Source organism: Mus pahari, chromosome 5 (assembly GCF_900095145.1).
Source record: "Mus pahari chromosome 5, PAHARI_EIJ_v1.1, whole genome shotgun sequence".
Classification (NCBI taxonomy): Eukaryota; Metazoa; Chordata; class Mammalia; order Rodentia; family Muridae; genus Mus; species Mus pahari.
This window is the reverse complement of record NC_034594.1, coordinates 82,294,468-82,317,909: the sequence shown is the minus strand read 5'-3', so window position 1 is coordinate 82,317,909 and position 23,442 is coordinate 82,294,468. Positions and strand designations below refer to the sequence as shown.

The 23,442-nt window shown below is 40.6% G+C and overlaps 1 protein-coding gene across 1 annotated transcript in view; it reads right to left on the bottom strand.

The window, feature by feature from the left end:
• Positions 1 to 23,442, bottom strand: part of Phlpp1 (PH domain and leucine rich repeat protein phosphatase 1) — a 214,916-nt gene that overhangs the window by 92,719 nt on the left and 98,755 nt on the right. Inside the window, exons 2-3 of the mRNA XM_021198051.2 lie at positions 15,694 to 15,890; positions 9,604 to 9,729 (exon numbers count right to left, since the gene is read on the bottom strand). Of these exons, the coding sequence (XP_021053710.1) occupies positions 9,604 to 9,729; positions 15,694 to 15,890 (323 nt within the window). The remainder of the gene's footprint in view (positions 1 to 9,603; positions 9,730 to 15,693; positions 15,891 to 23,442) is intronic.

The window sequence follows — 23,442 nt, the reverse complement described above, 5'->3', positions numbered from 1 at the left end:
TCCTGGAACTCACTTTGTAGACCAGGCTGGCCTCAAACTCAGAAATCTGCCTGCCTCTGCCTCCCAAGTGCTGGGATTAAAGGTGTGCGCCAATACACCTGCGAACTCTAACCCTTTGAGGTCAGAAGCCAGATTAAATGCTTTCTTTTAGAAATCGTCTCAGTCATGGTGTTTTATCACAGTAACAGAAAAGTAACAAGACATCATTCAAGACTTGTTTTGATACTGCCCTCATTTATCTTCTTATGCTCCAACATCTCCTATTCAATTTTCTAGTATTTACCAATTACCACTATGGAATTGGTACAAGAGCAATTTTTGAAGACATAAGCAAATATCCACATCAGCAGACCCTTATGTCCACGTCTGATTCTATAAACCTGGTGGATTGCCCTTGGTCAAAGAATTGTTCATTATTTAAATAATGAGTGAGAAGTGTAAATTGAGAGTTTCTAGAAAATTTCTGGGTTCTTCAGAAGACAGATTCTAACAAACCTTCTTACTTGGCATTAGAAACTCAGGGTAACAAACTGAAGCAGGGTCCCTAAGGCACTGGGGACAGGACAGGATGGCCATAAGCAGAAGACTCTTCAGATGACATTAAGTAGACATTACAGATGACTAAGTCACATTATAGTGTTCCCTGCAACTACCACTAAAAGCATGAATCCATCTTAATCCTTTTCACACCGATGGCTTGGCTCAAGTGGTCAATTAAGTATTCTCAGAGTTAAATGTGGACCTCAGAACATTTTTTAGCACATGAAAGTTCAGTCATGGCTCACTGTACAGCTCATTTTTATTTCTAGGGTGTCACTTAGTCATCATTTCATGTAATCTTTAATTCAGCATGAAATCTGCTCCCGTCCTCCAAAGCAATGACTTCCTTTTCAAATCAGTGCCCCAAGACATAAAATATGCTTCTATGGAGAGTCACACAGCAGGAACTGTGACAGCAATGATGTTCCTGTTAGGAAGTCAGTCAGCTCCCAACTGCCAATACGCTGGCTACGTGAGCTCAAAGAGACACACAGACAAGCTACATGGCCCTGAAGAAAACCTAGGATGATAATCACATTTTAACCAAGTAAACCGGGCTAGTTTGAGGCCTCTGAGTTCCTCAGAAGAGACCATGACATACCTTTTCTTTTCCCCACAGGAAGCAAAAAGGAAGGCTATTATCGGAAATGATATAGGTTGAGGATTATCAATCTGAAATTCTACAATCTCAAGTGGTCCAAACATTTTCAATAACTAGTGGAAACTCTCCTGAATAATGCCAAGGCCAAGGCGGTGGGCAAAATAGAGAGGCACCAACTCTACTGCACCAAATTACCTTCTTGCTGTCTACAGGATATACAACAAATCAGTTCCAAAGTTAAGCTCAGGCTCTCTTTCCTTAGAACAGCTCACTACCCACGTGCAAATAGTCTAAAGTCGGGGGGGGGGGGGAAGAACCTGAGACATTGCTAGTTCTTAGTACTTGAGGTCAGAATTACTCAATCTAAAATCCAGTCAATCCTTTTCTGTAAGTTAGTGCTAAGTGATAAGTCATTGCCAACTTCCTTTAGCTAATCAATAATAGAAAACATTCCATTTGTCTTAAAAGAGCAACTCAGTAGTCTTTGAAACGCATTTGTAACAGCAATCTCGATGATCTGAAACAGGGCTGGAGAGATGGTTTAGTGATTAAGAGCACTTGTTGCTCTTGCAGAGGACCAGAGTTCAGTTCCCAGCTCCATCAAACACTTTCTGCTTTCTTTGACATTCTGCAGGTACACCCAAGTATCCAGATGGTACACATATATCCATGTAAGCAAAACATTCATATACATAGGCAAACATTTTTAAGAATTTAAAGAAAAAAATAACCATCATCTGACACATTTGCTAAACATGAAGGAGTGGTTTTGTGGCTATAGTTGTAAGGTATTTTTCACTGTACAGAGTTGCAGAGTGTCCTATACTGCACACAGAGAAAGGAGGCAAACAATTTAAACAATGTAGCCATGAACTGTTAGCTGTGGCAGGTGAGTTACAGATATGTTAGTGTTAAAAATATTATCTCTACTCCACAGTATTTGACAATTCTGTAATTAAAGTTAAAAAGACAAAGCTAGTGTGGCTCAGGCCTGAAATTCCAGCATTTGGAGGCAGAGGAAAGAAAACTAACACAATTTAAGGTTGAGCCTGTTTCTACATAGCAAGTACTGGGTCAGCCTAGGCTATGAGAGAGATAGTGCGCCCAACCACCACCACCACCACCACCACCTCCACCACCACCACCACCACCTCCACCACCACCACCACCACCACCACCACCACCATCTCAATCAACGAAACAAACAAAAGTTAAAAACACATACACACAGTGTATGTGGTAACTCAGTGGTAACTCAGTGTATGTGGTAACTCAGTGATCCAAATCCACTGTGTAAATTAATGTAAGGTTAAGGTTAGGTTACAGATTCACGTAAAAAAGTGACCTTGAAAAGAGGTCAACGAAATAGTCAACATATTTAATGAAAGCAGGCTCTAAAAATTTGGCTACAATGTGGACAAGTAGGGTAGCAAGTCCTCAGTGGCACAGGTACTTCTGAAAGGAGGCTGCCCTCCTACCACAATGAAAAAATTCTAGACGTGTGTGTGTGTGTGTGTGTGTGTGTGTGTGTGTGTGTGTGTGTATGCTGAATAAACAGATGGCCCCCTTTTCCATTGCATACAACAAGATGTTTACTGAATTTCTAAAACATGCTGCACGTTCGTATTTTAGAGATGACTTCAAAACCAATGCTGTCACTGTCCCAAAGGATTCTTCACTAACACACACCCAATAGAAACCCCAAAGCTCCTCCCGCCTCTGGCAAGCAATGCTAAGTGCTACAATTAGTCTGCAGTAAACTTTTAACAATTTTCTCAAAAACAACTGACATAACAAAAACACTTCTCTACAAGCTAAAATTCAAAAGCACACACTGAACATTAAGAACTTCCTTTTAAAATTACTTATCTAGGTCATGTTGATTTAAAAACATCATTGGAATTTGGTTATCTGTATCTTTTCATTATGAGCATGGTAGGGAAAAGAATATTAAAATACAAAATTTAGATTTTTCTTTATGTTGCTTGTTTTTATAAATCCTCTTTAAAACGAATCTTATGTTCTCTCAACATAAAGAAAAGAAAAAAATAGTTTTCATAGTGACTTTGAGTGTGACTAAAAAGTATCCAGCATCCTAATATTACATATAAAGAATGCAGATGACAATCACAATTAAGAGTAGCAGCCGGATCCACCTCACCTTCTGTTAGCAGCCCCAGATTACTCTCCCTGTATTCAGGGTTAAACACATTATCATATGTTTATTCCTAATATAGTGGTTTAAACAGAGGGTTGGCCAGAATGTCATATAGAAATTCTACCCAAATGAGGAATTCTTCATTTATTTCTTCTGTAACAGCTCGTTATAATTTGTTTTTGATCACTAGCCATATTTTTAAAAATGAAATAATAAAATAAGATAAAATGAAACATTTGTAGTCTTGTAGAGCTAGCCATGTCTTGGAGCACACTGGCTAGGATCCTACAGATTATCTGCATCACATTGGACACTCAGAAATAGGTATCTGGTGTTTAAGGTTGTAGAAAGAAAGACTTATTGTTTCTAATGTTTACACTAAGCCATTCCCAGACCCCTGCCTTCTCATATGAATATCTATCACTTTCCCAAAATACCTCCTATGACTGAGAATATCAGAATATACCTCACTTGGATTAACAAAACAAGTGTTCTCTTATTTGCTGGAAATAATATAAATAAATAATCCTTCAAACAGCAGCCTGATCATGTGATGAGGGCATAAATGACAGTCATAAAACTAACTTAACATATTTGATTAGTCATGTACATCCACACAAAAACATACACTTATTATACCTGTACAGGTCTGAGACACATACATTTCACAAAAGCCATAAGTGACACCATTATTGTTCCTTCTATCAGATAACAAAGCTTAATATTTGAATCTTCGGTTAAACCATTTAGCCAGGAAGTAATAGAATAATAATGAAAGCCTTATTTAGATTACTAAACTTCACTACATATAGCTCCTCCCAACACTCAAAGCCTTAATAAGGAAACAGAGATGTTAAAGCTCCCATTTTAATTAATTTACTTAACAGTCATCAATCAAGTAGTTCAAAGTTCTTCCTCCCTCCTAAAAACACAACTTCAGAAATACAACTGCAAACAGTGCTGCATATGCACACAGCATGCTGTCTTCAACCCATGGACATCACATTTCTGCACAGAGTTATCAAACACATTCTTCTTGGGCTAGACTCTCACCGTAGCTAGCGCAGCCTAACCTGAAATCAGGATCCTCCTCCCTTAGCCTTCCCAGGGCTAGGAATACACATGTGCCACCACTGCACACTTTAGCTGGCAAACACTTCCTAACAGAGTGGTTATAGTCAACAGAAAGAAAAACTGGCAGAAGTGTCCCCTTACCCTGCTACCTCCATGTTCTCACTCATGCCACACACACCCAATGTCCTACACTGCCTCCCAATGAAGTCTGCTGTCTAAATCTGTTCATAATCTGAGCAATTATAACTAGAGGCTTGTTAGAGAGACTACAGCACTAAACAACAGAGATGGCACATTAGCCAATCACAACTAAAAGAAAAAAAAAAAACACTAGCCAAGCTAACACTTGACAATCATAATTATCAAGCTAGAAATAAACATGTTCTCACTCTGCTCAGGAGACAGCTCAGGAATCTGTCTCTTGTGTTCTGCTTCTTTGTCTACTAATTTAATAGAATAGAATGTCATGTCTTTGAACATTCAAACCATAGATGCAGAGTACAGTTGGTGCTATGATTTTTCAACTGAGGCTTTAATCACAATTCAAGGTAAAGATCTAGGTGTACATATGTGCATGTGGGTGTGTGTTGCTAGAGATTAAGCCTAGGGCCTTGAACATATTCTACCACTGAGCCTCATCCTAAAAAATTATTTTTTCCTTCTCCTCACATCCTCTATACAATTTATTAGTAACTCTGTCATCCTCCAAAACACATGCCCAAGGGCTGTTCTCCATGTCTCTCCAGTTCTACTGCAAGTGTCACCCCCTCTCAACCCCATCTCTACTAGATTAAGCAGGCCCCTTGATTCTGTCTCACCCAGTTATCACACATGGAACTTTACAGAAGAATGCTTAGTAACAGTTTGTCGTTATATACACAACATAAATAAAGTACTACATCTCTATAGCACAAGATCTCTGCCCATAGTGACTTCCCTTGCATATTTCAGATTCCATCTGTAATGGATTGAACCGGTCTGGTCCCCATAGACTCACAAAGTAACAATGGCCCTGAATGGAGTCTTTAATTTTCCCTCTGAAATTTCACAAGCCAGGCCTCCATCTTCTGCACTGTTCTCAAATATTATCTTTCATGCTCTTACACAACATCTCACAGAGCTCTTAACACCAAATGGATCTGGCCCAAAGTTCCAAAGTCCTTCCACAGTCCTCCCCAAAACATAGTCAGGTTGTCACAGGAATACCCCACTCTGCTGGTATCAATTTGTCTTAGACAGGGTTTCTATTCTTGCACAAACATCATGACCAAGAAGCAAGTTGGGGAGGAAAGGGTTTATTCGGCTTACATTTCCATACTGCTGATCATCACCAAGGAAGTCAGGACTGGAACTCAAGCAGGTCAGGAAGCAGGAGCTGATACAGGGGCCATGGAGGGATGTTCTTTACTGGGTTGCTTCCTCTGGCTTGCTCAGCCTGCTCTCTTATAGAACCCAAGACTATCAGCCCAGAGATGGCATCACCCACAAGGGGCCCTCCCCACTTGATCACTAATTGAGAAAATGCCTTACAACTGGATATTTTGGAGACATTTCCCTAATTGAAGCTCCTTTCTCTGTGATAACTCCAGCTGTGTCAAGTTGACACAAAACTAGCCAGTACAGAGACCTTGTGCTCTGTCCAATGGATGATTGTGAGCATCCACTTCTGTATTTGCCAGGCACTGGCAAAGGCCCTCGGGAGACAGCTATATCAGGCTCCTGTCAGCAGGCTCTTGTTGGCATCTGCCACAGTGTCTGCATATTATGAGAACCAACTAAGTTCTTTTTCAAATTTTCAGATTTAATTAATTTATTTTACATTTCATGCATTTGTGTTTGCCTATGTGTATATATGTGCATCATGTGTATGCCTGGTGCCCAGGAGGCCAGAAAGGAGCATCAGAATTGGAGTTACACTGAGTTGTGAGCTGCAGCAAGGGTGAGGTGAACCAAATTCACATGTGAAGCACATCACTGACTCACCTCTGCAGTCCCATTAAGTGCTTTCTTGTTCATTTACTTAATTAGCACAATCCTGCAACTGATAGGGACTGGACTTTTCTTTGCTATAATCTCTACAAATAAATCACCTCACCCATAGAAGGTATTGAGTAAATGCTTGACAGAGTAAGTTACCAAGTGTGTGGTGCTCAACAGACAAGACAGTCTTGTTATAACTGTGTCAACCACAGTAATCTGCTGTGGTTTACTTGGCTGTTTATACATGCTCTTGTCTACACTCTTATCACTAAGAATTTGAATCTCATCTGTTTTTAATATAAGCTGCTCACATCTGCCCTAATATACATTACTACGTATTTGGTGTAGAAGACCAAAAGATTTCATACAGGACATTCTACAACTCAAATGTGCTCCTGAAAAATGTCAGTCATAGCAAATAGACTAAAAACGCTGTGCAGAAGTGGGACAAGAAAGCATAAATACCAAGTGTGGTACCTTGGATTAGAAAGGGAGCAGAAAAGGAACTATAGGACATACACAGGCTTGACAGCAGTCCAGGGTGACATGCCAATAAGGTCTGTCAGTCTCCTGGTTCAGAAAGATGCACCATGACGACATGTTCAGGAAACTCGACAAGGGTCATGTGGAAACAGTTCCTTACAACACTTCTGTAAACGTTAAATCAGATCAAGGCCATTAAAGAAGAGGTTTATGTTTCAGATCATTATCTCAATACAGAAGAAATGATTGCACTTTGACATGTGCTGGTTTTGTATTCTTAGAGAAGGAGGACATAAGCAACTGATTTACTGCTTTGAACACACAGTGTCACTTAACTATGAATACACATTTAAAACTGTCTAATACAAAGTGTATTATTTATGCTTGACTCCTAATGGCTACCAGCACAGGATGAGTTTTAAAAGGATTTCACAAGCATATATATACTTCATTCACAGGCAACACGGAAAGGGAGGTACCATCTTTCCCACTTCAGCTGTAAACTGCTTCCCTGTGCACGTAGAACCTACATTTGTCTCTGCTATGAGAATCTTAAATTCCATCAACCAAAATCTGCCAATGCTTTTCTGAAAGGGAAAAAAGCTAAAGATTCTAAGAGCCAGCTCTCATCAGAGAACAGCAACTCACCTGTCACCCAAATGAGGGAGCAAGTACAGCAGAAAACCTTGGAAATGTCAGACTGCAGTTTTCCATGAACTGTTTTTCTTACTCACTTGCTTGACAAATAGGCTCTATCATGCAGCGGTATGAATCATACTCAACTTGGATAACAAATTGGATTGTAAATTTAAAACCATGACAATGAATTCTGTGGTAATGTTCTTGCACCCTGGAGACCATCATTTAAAACACACACCCAAAACCAAAGCACTTAGTACAACAATCCAACCCATCACTTCAAATAAGATGCAAAAAATGCCTGCTCACAAAGAATCTAATAAGACAGCATTTACTCACCTTACTTATATGTTATTGTGGTACTACATGGGGGCGTTATTTCATGGGACAAATACACATACACAACACACAAGGGACTAGGGGAATATAAAATAGCCAGAATAAGATAAAAAAGAATGGAATCACTCGATAAAACAGAATAAAAAAAATGGAGACTACATAGAGTTAAATGTGTATATGAAAATATAATCAGAAGATGAGGGTGGCTTGTGAGCTTTCTAGCATATTCTGTGCTTTTGTATTTACCCTATCCTGGGCTAGTCACTAAAGTCGTCTCAATCTACTGTCATTGATCTGTAACATTAAGATAGTCATTCCAGTTTACTCAATAAATTTAAGGTTTACTAAAATCTAACAAATAAAAAAATACTTATTTTTTTTTTAAGAGAGTATGGCTTTTTTTTTTTCTATCTATGCCTCTATTCACTGCCAACAGAGGAGAGCTCCTGGAAATGGAGTTACAGGTGATTGTGAGCTGCCACGTCAGTGATGAGAACTGAACCCAGATCCTCTGGAAGATCAGCAACCATTCTTAACCACAGAGCCATCTCTCCAGCCTCCATACAAAAGTTGTAAAGGCTCATTTCCATTATGCTGCTTATTTAAACAGCCATACTTTTGAGATTTTATGGGTGCAGTTTCTGTGTCACATGGAGAAGACACTATCTCGCAGAAGACACCCTGGTCCTCAGGTTCTTACAATCATCCTGCCAAACAACTTCATCGACTGTCTCTAGCCTTAAGTGTAGGACTCGCATTGCAGATACATTGGTCTGCTCTATGTACCCCATATTCACACATCCTTTGTATTGTGACCAGTTGTAGATTGCAACAACTTCCATCTACTGCACAAACAGAGTTTCTCTGAGTGGGGTGAAAGGTACACTTATTTACCTGGAAATAGAAGGGTAAATATTTATAATACAGTCACAAATTATATCACTTAGGAAAATGGCCATAGTATGTCCTCTCTAGGATCTATGACCTCTCTAGCCACTGGTAGCTAGCGAGATCTAGATTTACAATGCCAGGCATCAATCCCCTCCCAATGAGTGGACCTGAAGCCCAATTAGACAGCTATCAACTCACTCGGGAAATGAATGCAACTACTGTACCACTGTGGCTATCTTGAAGGGCTAATTACAAGATTCTGCCCCAGATGAAGAGATGCAGGCAATGAGTGGCTGATAAAAGAGGGAGCATCAGTTTTCTTCAAGGTGAGCTTCCTGATAGTTATCCAGGCCCAAGTGGTCAGCCCTAAACCTTAAACACATGTACATACAAGCAACACTGACTGGACTCCGTAGGCATTCTCTCTCTCCTCTCTCTCTCTCTCTCTCTCTCTCTCTCTCTCTCTCTCTCTCACACACACACACACACACACACACACACACACATACACACACACCCCTAATAACTAAAGAAGTTACAACTTTGAGAATGAATGGGGGAATAGAAAGAGTTGGAGGGGGAGAAGGAGAAATGGAGATGATTTTAAATATTCAGAAGAAATTCTAGAAGGAAGGAAGGAAGGAAGGAAGGAGGGAAGGAAGGAAGGACACATTAACTTTTCTTTAAAATGCTATGTTTGGAGGCTAGGAGACAATTTTACATACTGATGTAAAAATTGGTGGGAGGTGTTAATTTTTACCCGTCTTTAGTTTTTAAACACTGCAAGTTGCTAGTCATCAGTATATCTGAGAGAGAAAAACACAGTGTAGAAAACTGTGTTTTGGAACTAAGTAAGGCACAAAGCAGGGTTTTAGGCTCCTATGAAAGGACTGCTTACCTTGGAGACTTGTCGCAGCCACCGTAAGTACTCCGTGAAAGTATCAAAGCAGATGTAGTAAGTCTGGCTTTGAGGCCCCGAAGAGCTGAATGCTAAACAGTGCTGGTGCTTTTTCACTTCTTCCACCTGTGGAAAGATGCAGAGCACAAAACCAAGTGAAGCAGAGTGCGTGGGGGCACCGCTCCCTAACCAGACCTGCGTCCCTCCCCACTATGCTCCTCTTACAAACCAAGTGAAGCAGAGTGCATGGGGCGAAGCTCCCTAACCAGACCTGCATCTCTCCCCACTATGCTCCTCTTAGCACTTACAGGCATTCTTGCATCTGACCAACCAATTTTAGTTACAAGGAAATCAAGAAAGGGGAATTTTTATCTTCATTAAAAGTCACCACCCAAGTGAAATTCCCTTCTTCCCATCGAAAATCAGTACAGATTCTTCCTTTCTTATTCTTTACACAGAATATCTTTAAAACAAGGCTTTGGGTTTCTTCTGCTTATAGTTAAAATAATAAACTTCCATTCACAGGAAATTCTTCACAAAGAGAAAAAAATTAAATAAAACATATTACACCAACTCCTATCAATTTCTTGACAAAAATGACCTAACTGTAAGCCAAGTCACAAAGAATGTACAAAATGATTCTTAAACTGTCATTATATCTGATATGTTTAAAAGGTAATGATCTCAGAGGCCATTAATGAAAATTAATTTAAAATCTGAGCATGTTTAGAATAGTCTGTGTGTGTGTGTGTTTAATGCACTTCTAAAGTACCTTTTCTTTAGTGCTGATGAGTTCCAGAGTCTGTGTATGATAGGCAAATGTTCCTACAAATCCACAGCTGCAAATCCAATCCCATACATGACAAGCTATTCAAGGACATACTACTAATCACTTCAGAGGCTTTAAAAAATTATGACCTAAAAATGTAGATGAAATTAAGCAAATACAAGTGGAAATTAACATATTCTAATATTTAGAAAAGAAAGTAGAGCCAGGCGTGGTGGCGCATGCCTTTAATCCCAGCACTCGGGAGGCAGAGGCAGGCAGATTTCTGAGTTCAAGGACAGCTTGGTCTACAGAGTGAGTTCCAGGATAGCCAGGGTTACACAGAGAAACCCTGTCTCAAAAAACCAAAAAAGAAAGAAAGAAAAGAAAGCAGAAAATTAATTTATATAGTGTGGAACTTATTCATTAGCAAAACCAGAAACTGAATGAACTCCACACTGAATGAGAGTAAAAACAGAAACAGAAAGTGGAGCTGAAGAGAGAGCTCCCGGGGTGAGGAGAGATTGTGCTCTTTCAGAGGACCTCAGTTCTGATTCCACATCAGGCAGCTTACAACATCCTATAACACCAGCTCTAGGGCATCTGACTTCCTCCTCTGGTCTCCACAGGCACCTGTGCTCATGTGTACATACCTCCTATACACACACACACACACACACACACACACACACACACACACACACTTAAAAAGAAAGTAAATCTTAAATTTAAAAGAATGATCTGGGGGCTCAATGGGTAAAAGGCACTGCTAACCAGCCCAACAACCTGAATTTGATGTCCAGGTCCTTCTATGACATCATCATAGGAGAAAATCAACTCTCCCAAGATGTCCTCTAGCCTCCGTATATACACCATGCCACCCATGTACACTTAACATGGGTATACACTCTAAGTTAATATAAAGTCATGGTAAAAATATAAAAAGATAATCAGACATATACTCTGGAGTGGGTGTAAAATAACGCCTTGGCAAACAAATTGTGTGTCATCTTGTAATGTGAATACACTTTCATCCCAGAGCTCAGTAACTACTCTGTGGCGCATATCATGAATAGTATACTTCTAGGATGTCATTGTAGGAATCTGGATTGAGTTGTCCACTGCTTAAGACCTGAGGTCTAACCCAGTATGGTGTTTGACTCTGGAAACCTCACTGCCCCTTTTAATGCCAAGAGTATCCTTTGCAGCAAGGATATTGGTATTCAGCAACACTCCACCTACTTCTAAGCATTTCCCAGACTCCTTACAAAGGTAAATTCATTATAACCAATTCTGCCTATAAGCTGCTGATAAGAGTGGCATGTCTCATTATTTCAGATCCAAATATACAAGAGAGGGGCTGGAAAGAGCGATTAAAAAGTCACCAGGAATTCCTTACAAATGGCTATAGTCAATAGGCTATAGCTCCCATGTGGGAGGGAACAGAAAGACAGCTGGAGCTTGTTGGGAAGAGACCCTGCCTCAGAAGAGCAGGCGGTGAATGAGTCAAAGGACAGTCGATGCGCTTGTCACCTCCACTCACACATACACATACCCTCACACGGACACAAACAAAACTAAGTCTTCAAGTAGATAAGCACCAGTGAATGATAACAGTTACTTATTCCTCTGCCATAGGGCACATATATTAAACAACAGAAGAACAGAGGATCAGGAAGGATTCTTACAGAAGTGTACAGAAAGAGAAATCAACTCCAAAAGCCACCAGCTCCTAGTGGACTTGTGATATGAATGAGAAATCACTGCTAGAAACCATCAAGATCTGGGGTTGCTACCATGGTATAACCTTAAAGTTAGTGTTTAAGTCTTTGTTGTTTTCTATGTGGGTGTTCTGGGTTTCCCCCATGACCCACAGTCCTATCAGTGTTCGGGGGGGGGGGGGGGGCTCAGAGGCACAGCTTTCACTGTCACCTTAAGTATAAGAAGTTCCCCTAGATTTTCCAGGACTTTGACTCAGGTCAAATTAGGATTCATCACTCTGGTGCTGAAAGAATTTAAGAGTAGCCAATTTAGGAAGAAAAGGTGAAATTTAATGAAAATCCTTAAATGCAGAATTAAGCATGGAAGTGAAAACATGGGTTCTAAGATGACCCCTTGAGGGTCTGCACCTATAGGAGGAGTAACAATATGAACTAACCAGTACCCCCAGAGCTCGTGTCTCTAGCTGCATATGTAACAGAAGATGGCCTAGTTGGCCATCAGTGGGAGGAGAGGCCCTTGGTCTTGCGAAGATTCTATTCCCCAGTATAGTGGAATGCCAGGGCCAGGAAGCAGGAGTGGGTGGGTTGGGGAGTGAGGGGTGGAGGAAGGGCATAGGGGATTTTCAGAGAGGAAACTAGGAAAGGGGATAGCATTTGAAATGTAAATGAAGAAAATGGCTAGTAAAAAAATATATTAAAAAAAAAAAAAAGAAGATACGACCCTTGAGCCCAAGCATGGGCTTTTCAAACAAGACTTACAGAAAGGAAGACATACCCAGTGTCAGCACAGGCTCAAGGGTGAGTCGCCTGTTCACTTTTATTGAACATCAAAAACATCTCTATATAATAGCAATGTCCCTGAGCACAGAAATTCTCTTGTAAACAACTATAAGTTCTGCCTCAAAACAATGTATTTACCAGGAGGCATATCACTCTAAGATTTTTATCAACAACAACATCATAACAAAACTTGGAAACAACCCAAATGTTCATCAGTAGAAAAATTACTTTAAAAATTGTGGCATATTTACAGTTTGGAACACTCAGAAATGAAAACTATAGAAACATGAAATCTTATGAAATATACACAGTGAAAAGCCTGTCTCAAAGCATGCTCATCTTCCTCTTAGTCACGCTGCTCCAAGAGCAGCACTGGGTGTTGTACTGACTGACTCGATATTTGCTATGTTCTTCTCTTATCATCTACCTCCATACCTGATATTCATTCTTTTATTTTTCTTTGCTATATACTTAATAAACTCACCCATTCAAAACTAAAGTATGGCCATCCTAAAAAATTATCTATAATTTACAAATCAAAAGGTAAACATTTATTTCATTTATTATTCATTCATCTTTATTTGAGTAGGTTTTAAAAAGCCTTACTTAAACATTATTTAAAAATCTGCTTAACTCTAAAGAGCAAATTTAGCATAACTACACAATGAATAAAAATGTATATTAAAAATATTTTTCAACATTTAAGAGAGCTTTAACTTCTTAAAATATTACACTTATTTATGTGTGTCCATGTTCACAAGGGCTAAGGTGCATTTGGAGATCAAAGGACAACTTGTAGAAGTTAGTTCTGTCCTTCCAATGTGGGTCCCAGGGACTGAACTCAGGTCATCAGACTTGGCAGCAAGTGTCACTGGCCATGGAGACAATTCACTGGCCCAAGTGAGCTTCCTTTAACAATGAAGCCACTTGTTATTTGAAAACTGTAAACTGATCATGCTCTGGTGACGTGGAAAACTGAGACGATAGCAACTACCACTAGATCCTGACCAGCCTACAGCACACTTCACTTCTAGCTCTTCCCCACCGAGATTAAGAAGAAAGGAAAAAGGTTCTTGCATTCAATCTCAGTTTTCCTTTACCAGCTAAAACAGTATGACAAAAAGAAATACACAAACATTAATTAAAGTTCATATTACAGAAAGTGAATTATTTTCTCCCAACTGGGTCAACAGGTTTTAAAAGACTCAGGTCTTCAGCAAGCTCCATTATTTTAAAACAGTGCAAAGCAGGTTTGACAAGATCTACTTGTAAAAAGCGGAAGCTATTAACTTTCTATTCACTCAATACTAGAAGTCTGTCCAATAAGAGGCCTGGGAAACAGGATGAGTCTCTGAATGGCAATGCTAATTATAGCTAGCTTTTTCTGACCTTACCTGAACACTCCATGGGCTTTTCTGTCTCTCTGAGTACAATTTTGTTTCCACTATATATCTCAAAAGATTTTTCAACCTTCAAGTTCTATTATTGTTACGTCTTTCATCACAAAATTCTCTCTTCCCTCCAAAGTGCTGGCCTTTTACTAACATCCCACAGGGCTCTTGCTTTCTGAATCTCTCTTACAGCTATAATGCAGATGATGGTGTACCCACCCTACATCTCCTGATATGGAATCAGCTGTTCAAAGGCACCAATCCTGATTCTCATTTCTTAGATTAAACATAGTGCCTTCACCCATGAAAGATACTTAATAATGTTGTATTCACATTTGCCTATACAAACTCCTAGCATCACAGAGAGACAGACTTTAGGTCTAACAGTATCAAACATTAAATATGTTTGCATTTTAAAATAACCATCTATGATGTCAACATGAATGACAAAATTTCCAGTAATCCATGAAAAGACAAAACGTTCAATAACAAGTTGCATGCAATGCACTGTAGATGTGTTCACTCGGTAGAAGACTTGCCTAGCATGTGTCAAGCCTTGGCTCAGTCTCCAATACCACAGGAAACTGACACTAGGTACGATGACACACACCTGCGATCCCAGGCAGGATATCAGGAGTTAAAGGCTATCCTTGACTACATACACAGTTTCACTCACCAGTCTTAGCACTCAGAGAAGGTTAACAAGCAGTGCTTTCAAAATGGGAGAGTGAATAGATCTAAACTTGCTCTGCAGTCTTCCTGGGACTAGGTTATACAGCAGAGGGAAGGCAACTACCCCAGGGCACTCACAAAGGACAGGCCAGACTACAGAGCTGCTGAGTATCAAACCCACTATGCACATAAGCCTGACCGAACACAGCTGACATCTGTCAATTTTTTTAAGATTGGATTTTTTTTTAATGAAAACTGGCTTCTAATTTTTTCTCTAATTGCATTTTCTACCTCCTTTCCCATCCAGGAAGAAAAAAAATGTAAAGAGAGTGTCTGAGTGCCATTTCCAGTTCACAGTAAACTCAGGATGCTAATTCCACTAAGTCACTAAGCAGGAGTAAGCAGAAGGCAAGGGTAGCCTAGCCCGCCCGAGTTCAGCACCAGCAGATTCTAACCTCCAACATCACACTTGCTTACTCCTACATGCAGACTTAGGAACAGCATCCTGGACTCTGGGCTTGACAGTACAAAGGATGCTTACTTATACGGACATTATCAACACTGACACTCTGTTGGTCGGCTTTCTCTTATACTTCAATGGCATTGTTGTTTCTAAAGCTCCAGTAAACAACAATGCCCACCAGTGGAACACAGCAAAAGTGAGAGTGCAGACAGGTCAAATCCATGTTCCTCTCATTACAGAAATGGATGGACCGTCCTTACTAAGCTGGAAGGCTGTCAGTATTCTTGCTTTACTTACTTTTCCACCAATGAGGGGCAGAACGTGCATCTTCCCACTCACGCTGTCTTTCACAGACGACACTATCAAGCACGTTCCACATAGAATGACCTGGCGTCTTGTCCATCGGTTCACTGGCAACTGCATTTTGCCTTTTCGGACATTGTACATGCCCGAGAGCTGAATCCGCTCAGAGCTCCCAGTGCTATGAGGCTTTCCTAAAACAAACACAAGCAAATATGTTAGGCTTTAAAAATGTATACCAGATAAATTAATTAGGAAGCATTAATTTAGGGGGTTAAAACTAACAGAACATACAGTCCAAGTCATTGTGGAATTATGGCAATAAAGACAACCATAATTATTCCTGATGCATATTTTAATATCGAGTGTCAAGTGAAATGCAACCTTAAAAAAAACACAATTAAAAGACTGTTTTAGACCCTTTTTATTACCTATTTCTTTATTATTTATTCTATATATCATAACAAATGGATTCAAGATCTAGTCATTAGTAAACCAAGAAGAAAATATTATGGGCTAAGATAGAAAATAAACATTCAGCATCTCACACTTAATCAATAATCAGTCTTAGTAGGTCTAAGTGCAGGTATTCTCTCCACACTTATGAAATGTGCACTTACTAAAAAGGAAAGGTAAAGTGATTGTTCTGATAGGAGCATAGCACAAGATGCAGGCCGAGCACTGCAGCATCGATGGTTGGTGCAGACAAGAGGAGGCAGAGAACAGCACTATAAGTTAGAGACGCAGGGAGAGGCTTCAGGAGCTACTGCTCTGAAAGAGGACATGAACACAGCAACACTGCCTTCAGGCAAGTCCTGTCAACAGCAGAAACCACACTGATGGAGCTACAGAAATATCAACCAAAGTCAGATGCTGAATACATCAGGAAAAAAAAAAAAAGAGACAGATGTCTGCATCAGGACCCAAGTGAGAAATGAGGTATTTAGAACTCTAGCCACCAAGGACCAGGAGGGTAAAAAGTTCAAGAGATACTGTATTATTAAAAATGAACAAACAGTTGAGAGGCCAGAAATGGTGCAATGACAGACTGATGGTGCAAGCCTGAAGAACTGAGTTTGACCCCGAGGACCATGGCGGAAGGAGAAAACTAACTCCCAGAAGAGCTGCCCTCTGGCCTTCACACAGGCACACTCCATGGCAACATACACACAATAAAAAATGAGATTTAAAACTTAAAGAAACACTAACAAAGATTCCAAGAGTTGACAGATGCCTGACGCCCACTGAACATGGAGCAAGAAGAGCCAACAGCACTTAAAGCAGACTTCAAGAGGATTCAGAGAGTTTTGAACTCACCCAATAAACACAGTTGGGCAGAGATGGTATTTTATAATAAAATGGCATGTTCTCATTTACTTCCTCTTCCAGCATACCAAACTGTTTTTATAAAATGACTACTTCACCCTTCCAATTTTATGCTGGCTGGGCAAGGCTGAAGTGACGCTACAGTCATTAGAACCAGTGCCCAGTCAAAAACTACCCTGCTCAAGCTTCCCACAGGAAGGGGTCTGTGCTGCTGCCCAGCAGTGCCAATCTGCCACAGCACGCAGGAAGTCAGGACACTGTTCATAACACACAGAACCTGCCACTCCACTCTCACGGTCCCAGTCTGCACATGCTCACTTATGCCGAGAAAGGAAGATGCCTGCTGTGCTATCTCTTGTGGTGATAAACACAATGCCAAAGCAAGAAAAGTTTATTTCAGCTCACAGGTCACAGTTCATCACTGAAAGAAGCCAGGGTAGGAACTCCAGGGAGGATTCTGAAGGACAGAGCTGAAGTACAGTCCATGGAGGAATGCTTACTGACTTGTTCTCTACCTGCTGTCTTTCTTATACAGCCTAGGCCTACCAGCCCAGGCACAGTACTGCCCACAGTGGGCAGGGTCCCCCTATCAATCAGTAGCCAAGAAAATATCCCACTGACATGCTCCAGACCAATCTGTTAGAGGCCTTCTTCAGTTTGGTTCTCTTTCCCCAAGTATGTCAAACTGACAACCAATACCAGATACTACATAAATCCATGAATACTATAAGACCTCCTGTATGTGGCAGGTTCTCTTCCAGAGAGGAGACAGGGAACAGATAAGGTTCTAAGGAAAAATGAAAATGGACTAAAATAATACCTGAATCCTAAAACCCAACTTCCTTGACTGTAAAATAAAGTAACATTCTCCAGCAAAGGATCTGATCTAAACAAACGCACACCTCCACACACACGTGTGAATACAAAGAAGTAGATATATTATTCAACCACATCAGAGAAGCTTCAAAGACACTAGAACCTATCACATTCATTCAGATTTGGAAATAAGTATAACAGAGACTAAAATAGGAAAAAAACAAAAACCAGGGTATATAAAAGACAGCCCTTCAATTCTCTAAATCCAAATACCTCCTAGAGAAAGCCCAAAGAAATCACCAGATAGACTGACTTAGGCCAGAAAGAAGCTTTAATAGAATGAGCATATCAAAAATTTCTCTAGTCAGGAAAATTCCCAAGAGTTCCACATAATCATGGACTCCAAGGACAAGAGAAGTTTGTCTTAGAAAACACTAAAGAGCCCACTCTGAATCAAATCGCCTCCTGCCTACCCCACCCTACCCACACTCACCCCATCCACACCCACCCCCTTGTTGTTGTGAGTGCATTTCACTCTAGTTGTTTCTTCCTGGGTGTTCCAGACACACACAGCTGCACTCTGGGGAATACGGAGGTGACTGAGGTAATATACACCTGGGCAATCACATGGGCACACCCTCCTTTGTGCCAAACTTCCTTATTCTCCAACACTGGAATTATTTTAACTCTCACTATGTAGCCACAACAACTGTAATTTAAAGTTATTCCAATTGCCAGTGCTCTAATAAATACCAGTAACATCCAAGAAGTTGTTGTCTGCCAGTTTAAAGCTAACCCAATGGGTAGAGTTTGGGCTGCAGTAATGTTACTCTAATCCCTTGTAAACTCAAGACATTGGCATCACTCAGGATATGCTCTGAAAACAAACATTTCGGACTGAAACAGACATAGGACAACAGACGTTTAAAAACACATGCGCACACTTTCGCTTCTACCTGCTCGCTCACTTGGCACATACCAGAACTGGAGCTCTAGAGTCAGCAAGATGGTTGGTTCACCAGCAGGTTTAGCACTTGCCCCTAAGCTTGAAGTTCTGAATCCAATCCCTGGTACCCACACGATACATAGAAAGTTCCCACAAGTGTCCTCTGTTCTGCTGCACATGCATACATGTATGTATGTATGTATGCACACATATACATATGCAATGTTCTTTTATAGTTATCTATACTACCATCCCCAAAGACACTGACATGAAAGGGGTTATGACCCCTTGTACTGGCTAGTTTTATGTCAACTTGACACAGGCTGGAGTTATCACAGAGAAAGGAGCTTCAGTTGGGGAAATGCCTTCCCGAGATCCAGCTGCAAGGCATTTTCTCAATTAGTGATTAAGGGGGGAGGTCCTCTTGTGAGTGGTGCCATCTCTGGGCTGGTAGTCTTGGTTCTATAAGAGAGCAGGCTGAGCAAGCCACGGGAAGCAAGCCAGTAAAGAACATCCCTCTATGGCCTCTGCATTAGCTCCTGCTTTCTGTCCTGCTTCAGTTCCAGTCCTGACTTCCTTTGTAATGAACAGCAGTATGGAAGTGTAAGCTGAATAAACCCTTTCCTCCCCAACTTGCTTTTTGGTCATGATGTTTTGTCCAGGAATAGAAAGCCTGACTAAGACACCCCTTATAGGAAACTATAGCATGATTTTCAAGGATCTACCTCTTAATGACTTATTGAACACTCCTTCTCCCATATCAAAAGACAATTTTCCTTTTACTTCTTTCTTATAGTACAATTCCTGGCTTTGGTAATGACATATCCACCATAGCCCTGTGCAGGAGAGAGAGCAAGTATGCACATGCGCATCATGTGCATCCTCGAGTATCAGTTTTCCATGGGTTATCCCTGCAAATAGGCCCCACAGCCTAAAGCCCCAGGCATTGCTATCCATGATGTGCCATGACCCACAAGGAGAAGTCACCCATGTTAGCCATCACTTCCAGCAGCAGTGACACCTGGGCTCCTCATCCTGCAACTGCTAGTTACAGAAGTGCCTAGTACCATCCCCCCAAACACACACACACACACACACACACACACACACACACACACACACACACCTGGGACACCATGCCCTACATCCCGGTTCTCTCCAAGGCCAACTTGGGGCACTAATGGAAATCACCCTCCATTCACAGATACAGTGATACAGAGCTGAGTCTCCTGAGCAGAAGGTTCCTCCCTCCCCAGTCACTCCCCTCCAGAAGCCTCATCATCCCTGAGACCATGAAGAAAAGTCAGTTAGCCATCTTGGGCAGGCCAACACCAGGAACCCCTCCTAAGTTAGCAGAACCATTAGCCACCGCAAACTTAAGTGCTGCTAGGCCCAAGCTTCATCCATTCATCCAGTAATTTAGGAAGGCTGCAGCAACAGACACCAGCAGGAGCTGGACAAAGTCACCTCTTGGTTCACAGTACTAGGCTTTCCTGATCTTATAACTGTGCCTTGTACCAAGCAGAAAACTCCTAGCAGCCATCCCCTCCCCCCCAAAAAAGGAAAGGAAAGGAAAGGAAAGAAAGAAAAGTAAGAAAAAGAAAAGAAAAAAGAAAAGGAAGGGAGGAAGAAAGAACAAAAGAAAAAAATCCACTATAAACTAGCCCTATGCAAAATTCCAGGGGCATTAAGAAACTCTTTCCTGAACTACACTGCTTAAAGCACCATTTCTCGGGATGTGGTTAGGGACCTGTATCAGAATCACATGGCTTTCTGACAACTCTAAAAGACCTACAATTTTGGAATCCTGGTAGTCACAGACCAAATGTTGCTTTCAGCATCGCCACCAAAATTTTTGTTTTATGGCAATAAATCTAAAAAATTTAATACATCTTCAACTCATTTTGCAAAGTAACATTTTTCTCCAACAAATGTACTTTTTATACTCATGAATTTCAACTTTGTGCTCACTACAAACCAGCTGCTTAATGTTTCTGTACCACATAAAGTCACTTGAAAAATAACATAAAAGAAAGCTATGGACTCTAGAAGGAGTAACATTAAAAAAAAAAAAAAAAAAAAAAAAAAAAAAAAAAAAAAAAACATGTATAGAAGGCTGGAGAGATAGCACAGAGTTTAAGAGCACTTACTGCTCTTGCAGAGGCCCCAGTACAGTTCCCAGAAAATGGCTCACAGCTGCCTGTAATTCCAGTTCCAGTGGACTCAACACCATCTCAGGGCCTCTTTGGACACCTGCATACACGCAGCATGTGCGTGTGCATGCGCGTGTGTGCACATGTGCGCAAACACACACACATATACATATATATACATATATATATACACATATATACACATATACATATATAATTCAAAAGGTAAGTATACATAAATATCACGTCTGGCAGGTAAGTACAATTGAATTCATGTGATCGACCTCAAGAAAATAAATAATGCTGACATTAAGGACAAGAATCTATCAAATTTCCTCAAATCACATTCCAAACATTTTTAAGTTTGTTTTTTTCATTTTAAAGTTTTACTATAAACATTAAATTACTTTGAGAGAATTCTAATATCTTTTATACCTATCATTTCTGGTACTCTTCATTCCTTTATATAGATCCAGTCCATGTGAGATTATTTTCATTCTGCCTCAGCATCCTTTTCCTATGGTGCAGATCTGCAAATAATAACGGCTGTCTGCTTTTGTGTATAGGAAGCCCTCCCCTTTTCCTTTGTTTTTAGTGATATTGCACTGTACTCTAGGTTACAGTCTTTTTCTTCAGAATTCTGAAGATGGCCTTCCAGCACCTTCTACTTCTGGTAAGAAGTGTGCTGCTATAAGTGTGCATGTTAACCGCTGTCTTGCTGGCCTTTTCAGGATTTTATTGCTAGTTTTAAGCAATTGATTTTTTTCTCTTTAATGTGTGGTAGCAGGAAGGTGTACATGTGCAGGCCAGAAGACAATCACAAGTGTGGGAATCTCTGTCCACAACCTTAGCGGCAAGGTTTCTCGTGTCTCCACTGTCCTGGACTGAGATTACTGGTTCCTGACACCACAGCAGGCATTTCCAGACCGGGAGTCAGCATGGGTCCTTGTACTTTCAAGGCCAGCACTTCACCAGCTTAATATGTCCCTGGCTCCCTGAAACCTGACTTTGATATATTCCTTCACATTTCTTACACAAAAGACTTAGAAATGATGGTCAAATTTGAGAATTTTGCCAACTATTAGTACTTTAAATACTTTCTCTGATCTCACTAGTTCTCTTTGAGGTTTCCAACTGCACATATGAAATTAAATACTTGAAATCATAACCCCAAGAGGTTCTTTCTGTTTGCTTTCCTTACTGGCTGTGCCAATTACTGTATCTTTTGTTTACTAATCTTTTGTTCTGCACTGTTTAAATCTGTTTTGTTTTAAATCAGTTCTAGTATACGTGCGATCTCCAGAAGCTCAATTTGGGTACACGCACACACAAAAGTACTTTCATACAAAGAATAAGTACAGGAGTTGCATATATATCCTTGCAGTTAATCCTGTCCCTTACGCTGCTGCTATGTTAGTTTTGCTCAGGGACTATTCTCCACATGGGTCTTTTTTTCACATCACTGATAATTTTTGTTTGAATACCATTTGCTATGAATTCTAATTTGTGTTTGCTAATTTGTGAATGCTAATTTGTTTCCACAAATAATACAGAACTGTTCTAGAACAGTTATTTGGAAGCAATGTATTTCTTGTAGATGTATTTGTAGGACCACAATCTTGAGCCAATAATACTAGCAACCAATACTTTGATAAGTCCTCTTTCCACTCTGGCTAGTTGGAACCTGGCCTATTCCTGAGCCACATCTGTATCAGGCATGACCTCTGCCAGTCTGTGATAGTGTTTTTCCAGCTTTGTAAACTTTCCTCACATGCATGCTCTGCTTGGTACTCACTATGTCTCAGTGAGGACCTTTACAGATTTCTAGAACTTTACCTCCCTGAGCTCCTCTTTTCTCTCTAGCACCCAAGCTCCAATTATGCAGCCCGCTTCCTGAAAAAACGGAACTATGATTTTGTTGCCAGTGAATTATCCCTGCTGAGTGCTCCCTAGAGCCTCTGTTGCTGTTGCTTTTTTAATTATGTACTTGTTTATTCTGTGTGTGCTTGTGAGACCTGCAGAAGTCAGGTCTCTCCTTCTACCATGTGGGAAGGCTCAAACTGAGGTCATCAGACTTAACAGCAAGTGCCTCTGCCTACTGAGTTGGGGGCACTGAAGAGATGGCTCAGAGGTTAAGAGTGTGAACCACTCTTGCAGAAGACTTGAGGTCCACTATCAGAGTCATGTCAGGCAGCTTAAAACTGCCTGCAGTGCCGGGCAGTGGTGGCAAACCCCTTTACTCCCAGCACTTGGGAGGAGAGACAAGTGGATTTCTGAGTTCAAGGCCAGCTTGGTCTACAGAGTGAGTTCCAAGGCAGCCAGGACTATACAGAGAAACCCTGTCTCAAAAAACAAAACAAAAACGACAACAACAAACAAAACAAAAAACAAACAAAAAAAACCTGCCTGCAGCTCCAGATCCAGACCACGGACACCTACACCCAAATAGCATAGACACACACACACACACAGAGAGAGAGAGAGAGAGAGAGAGAGAGAGAGAGA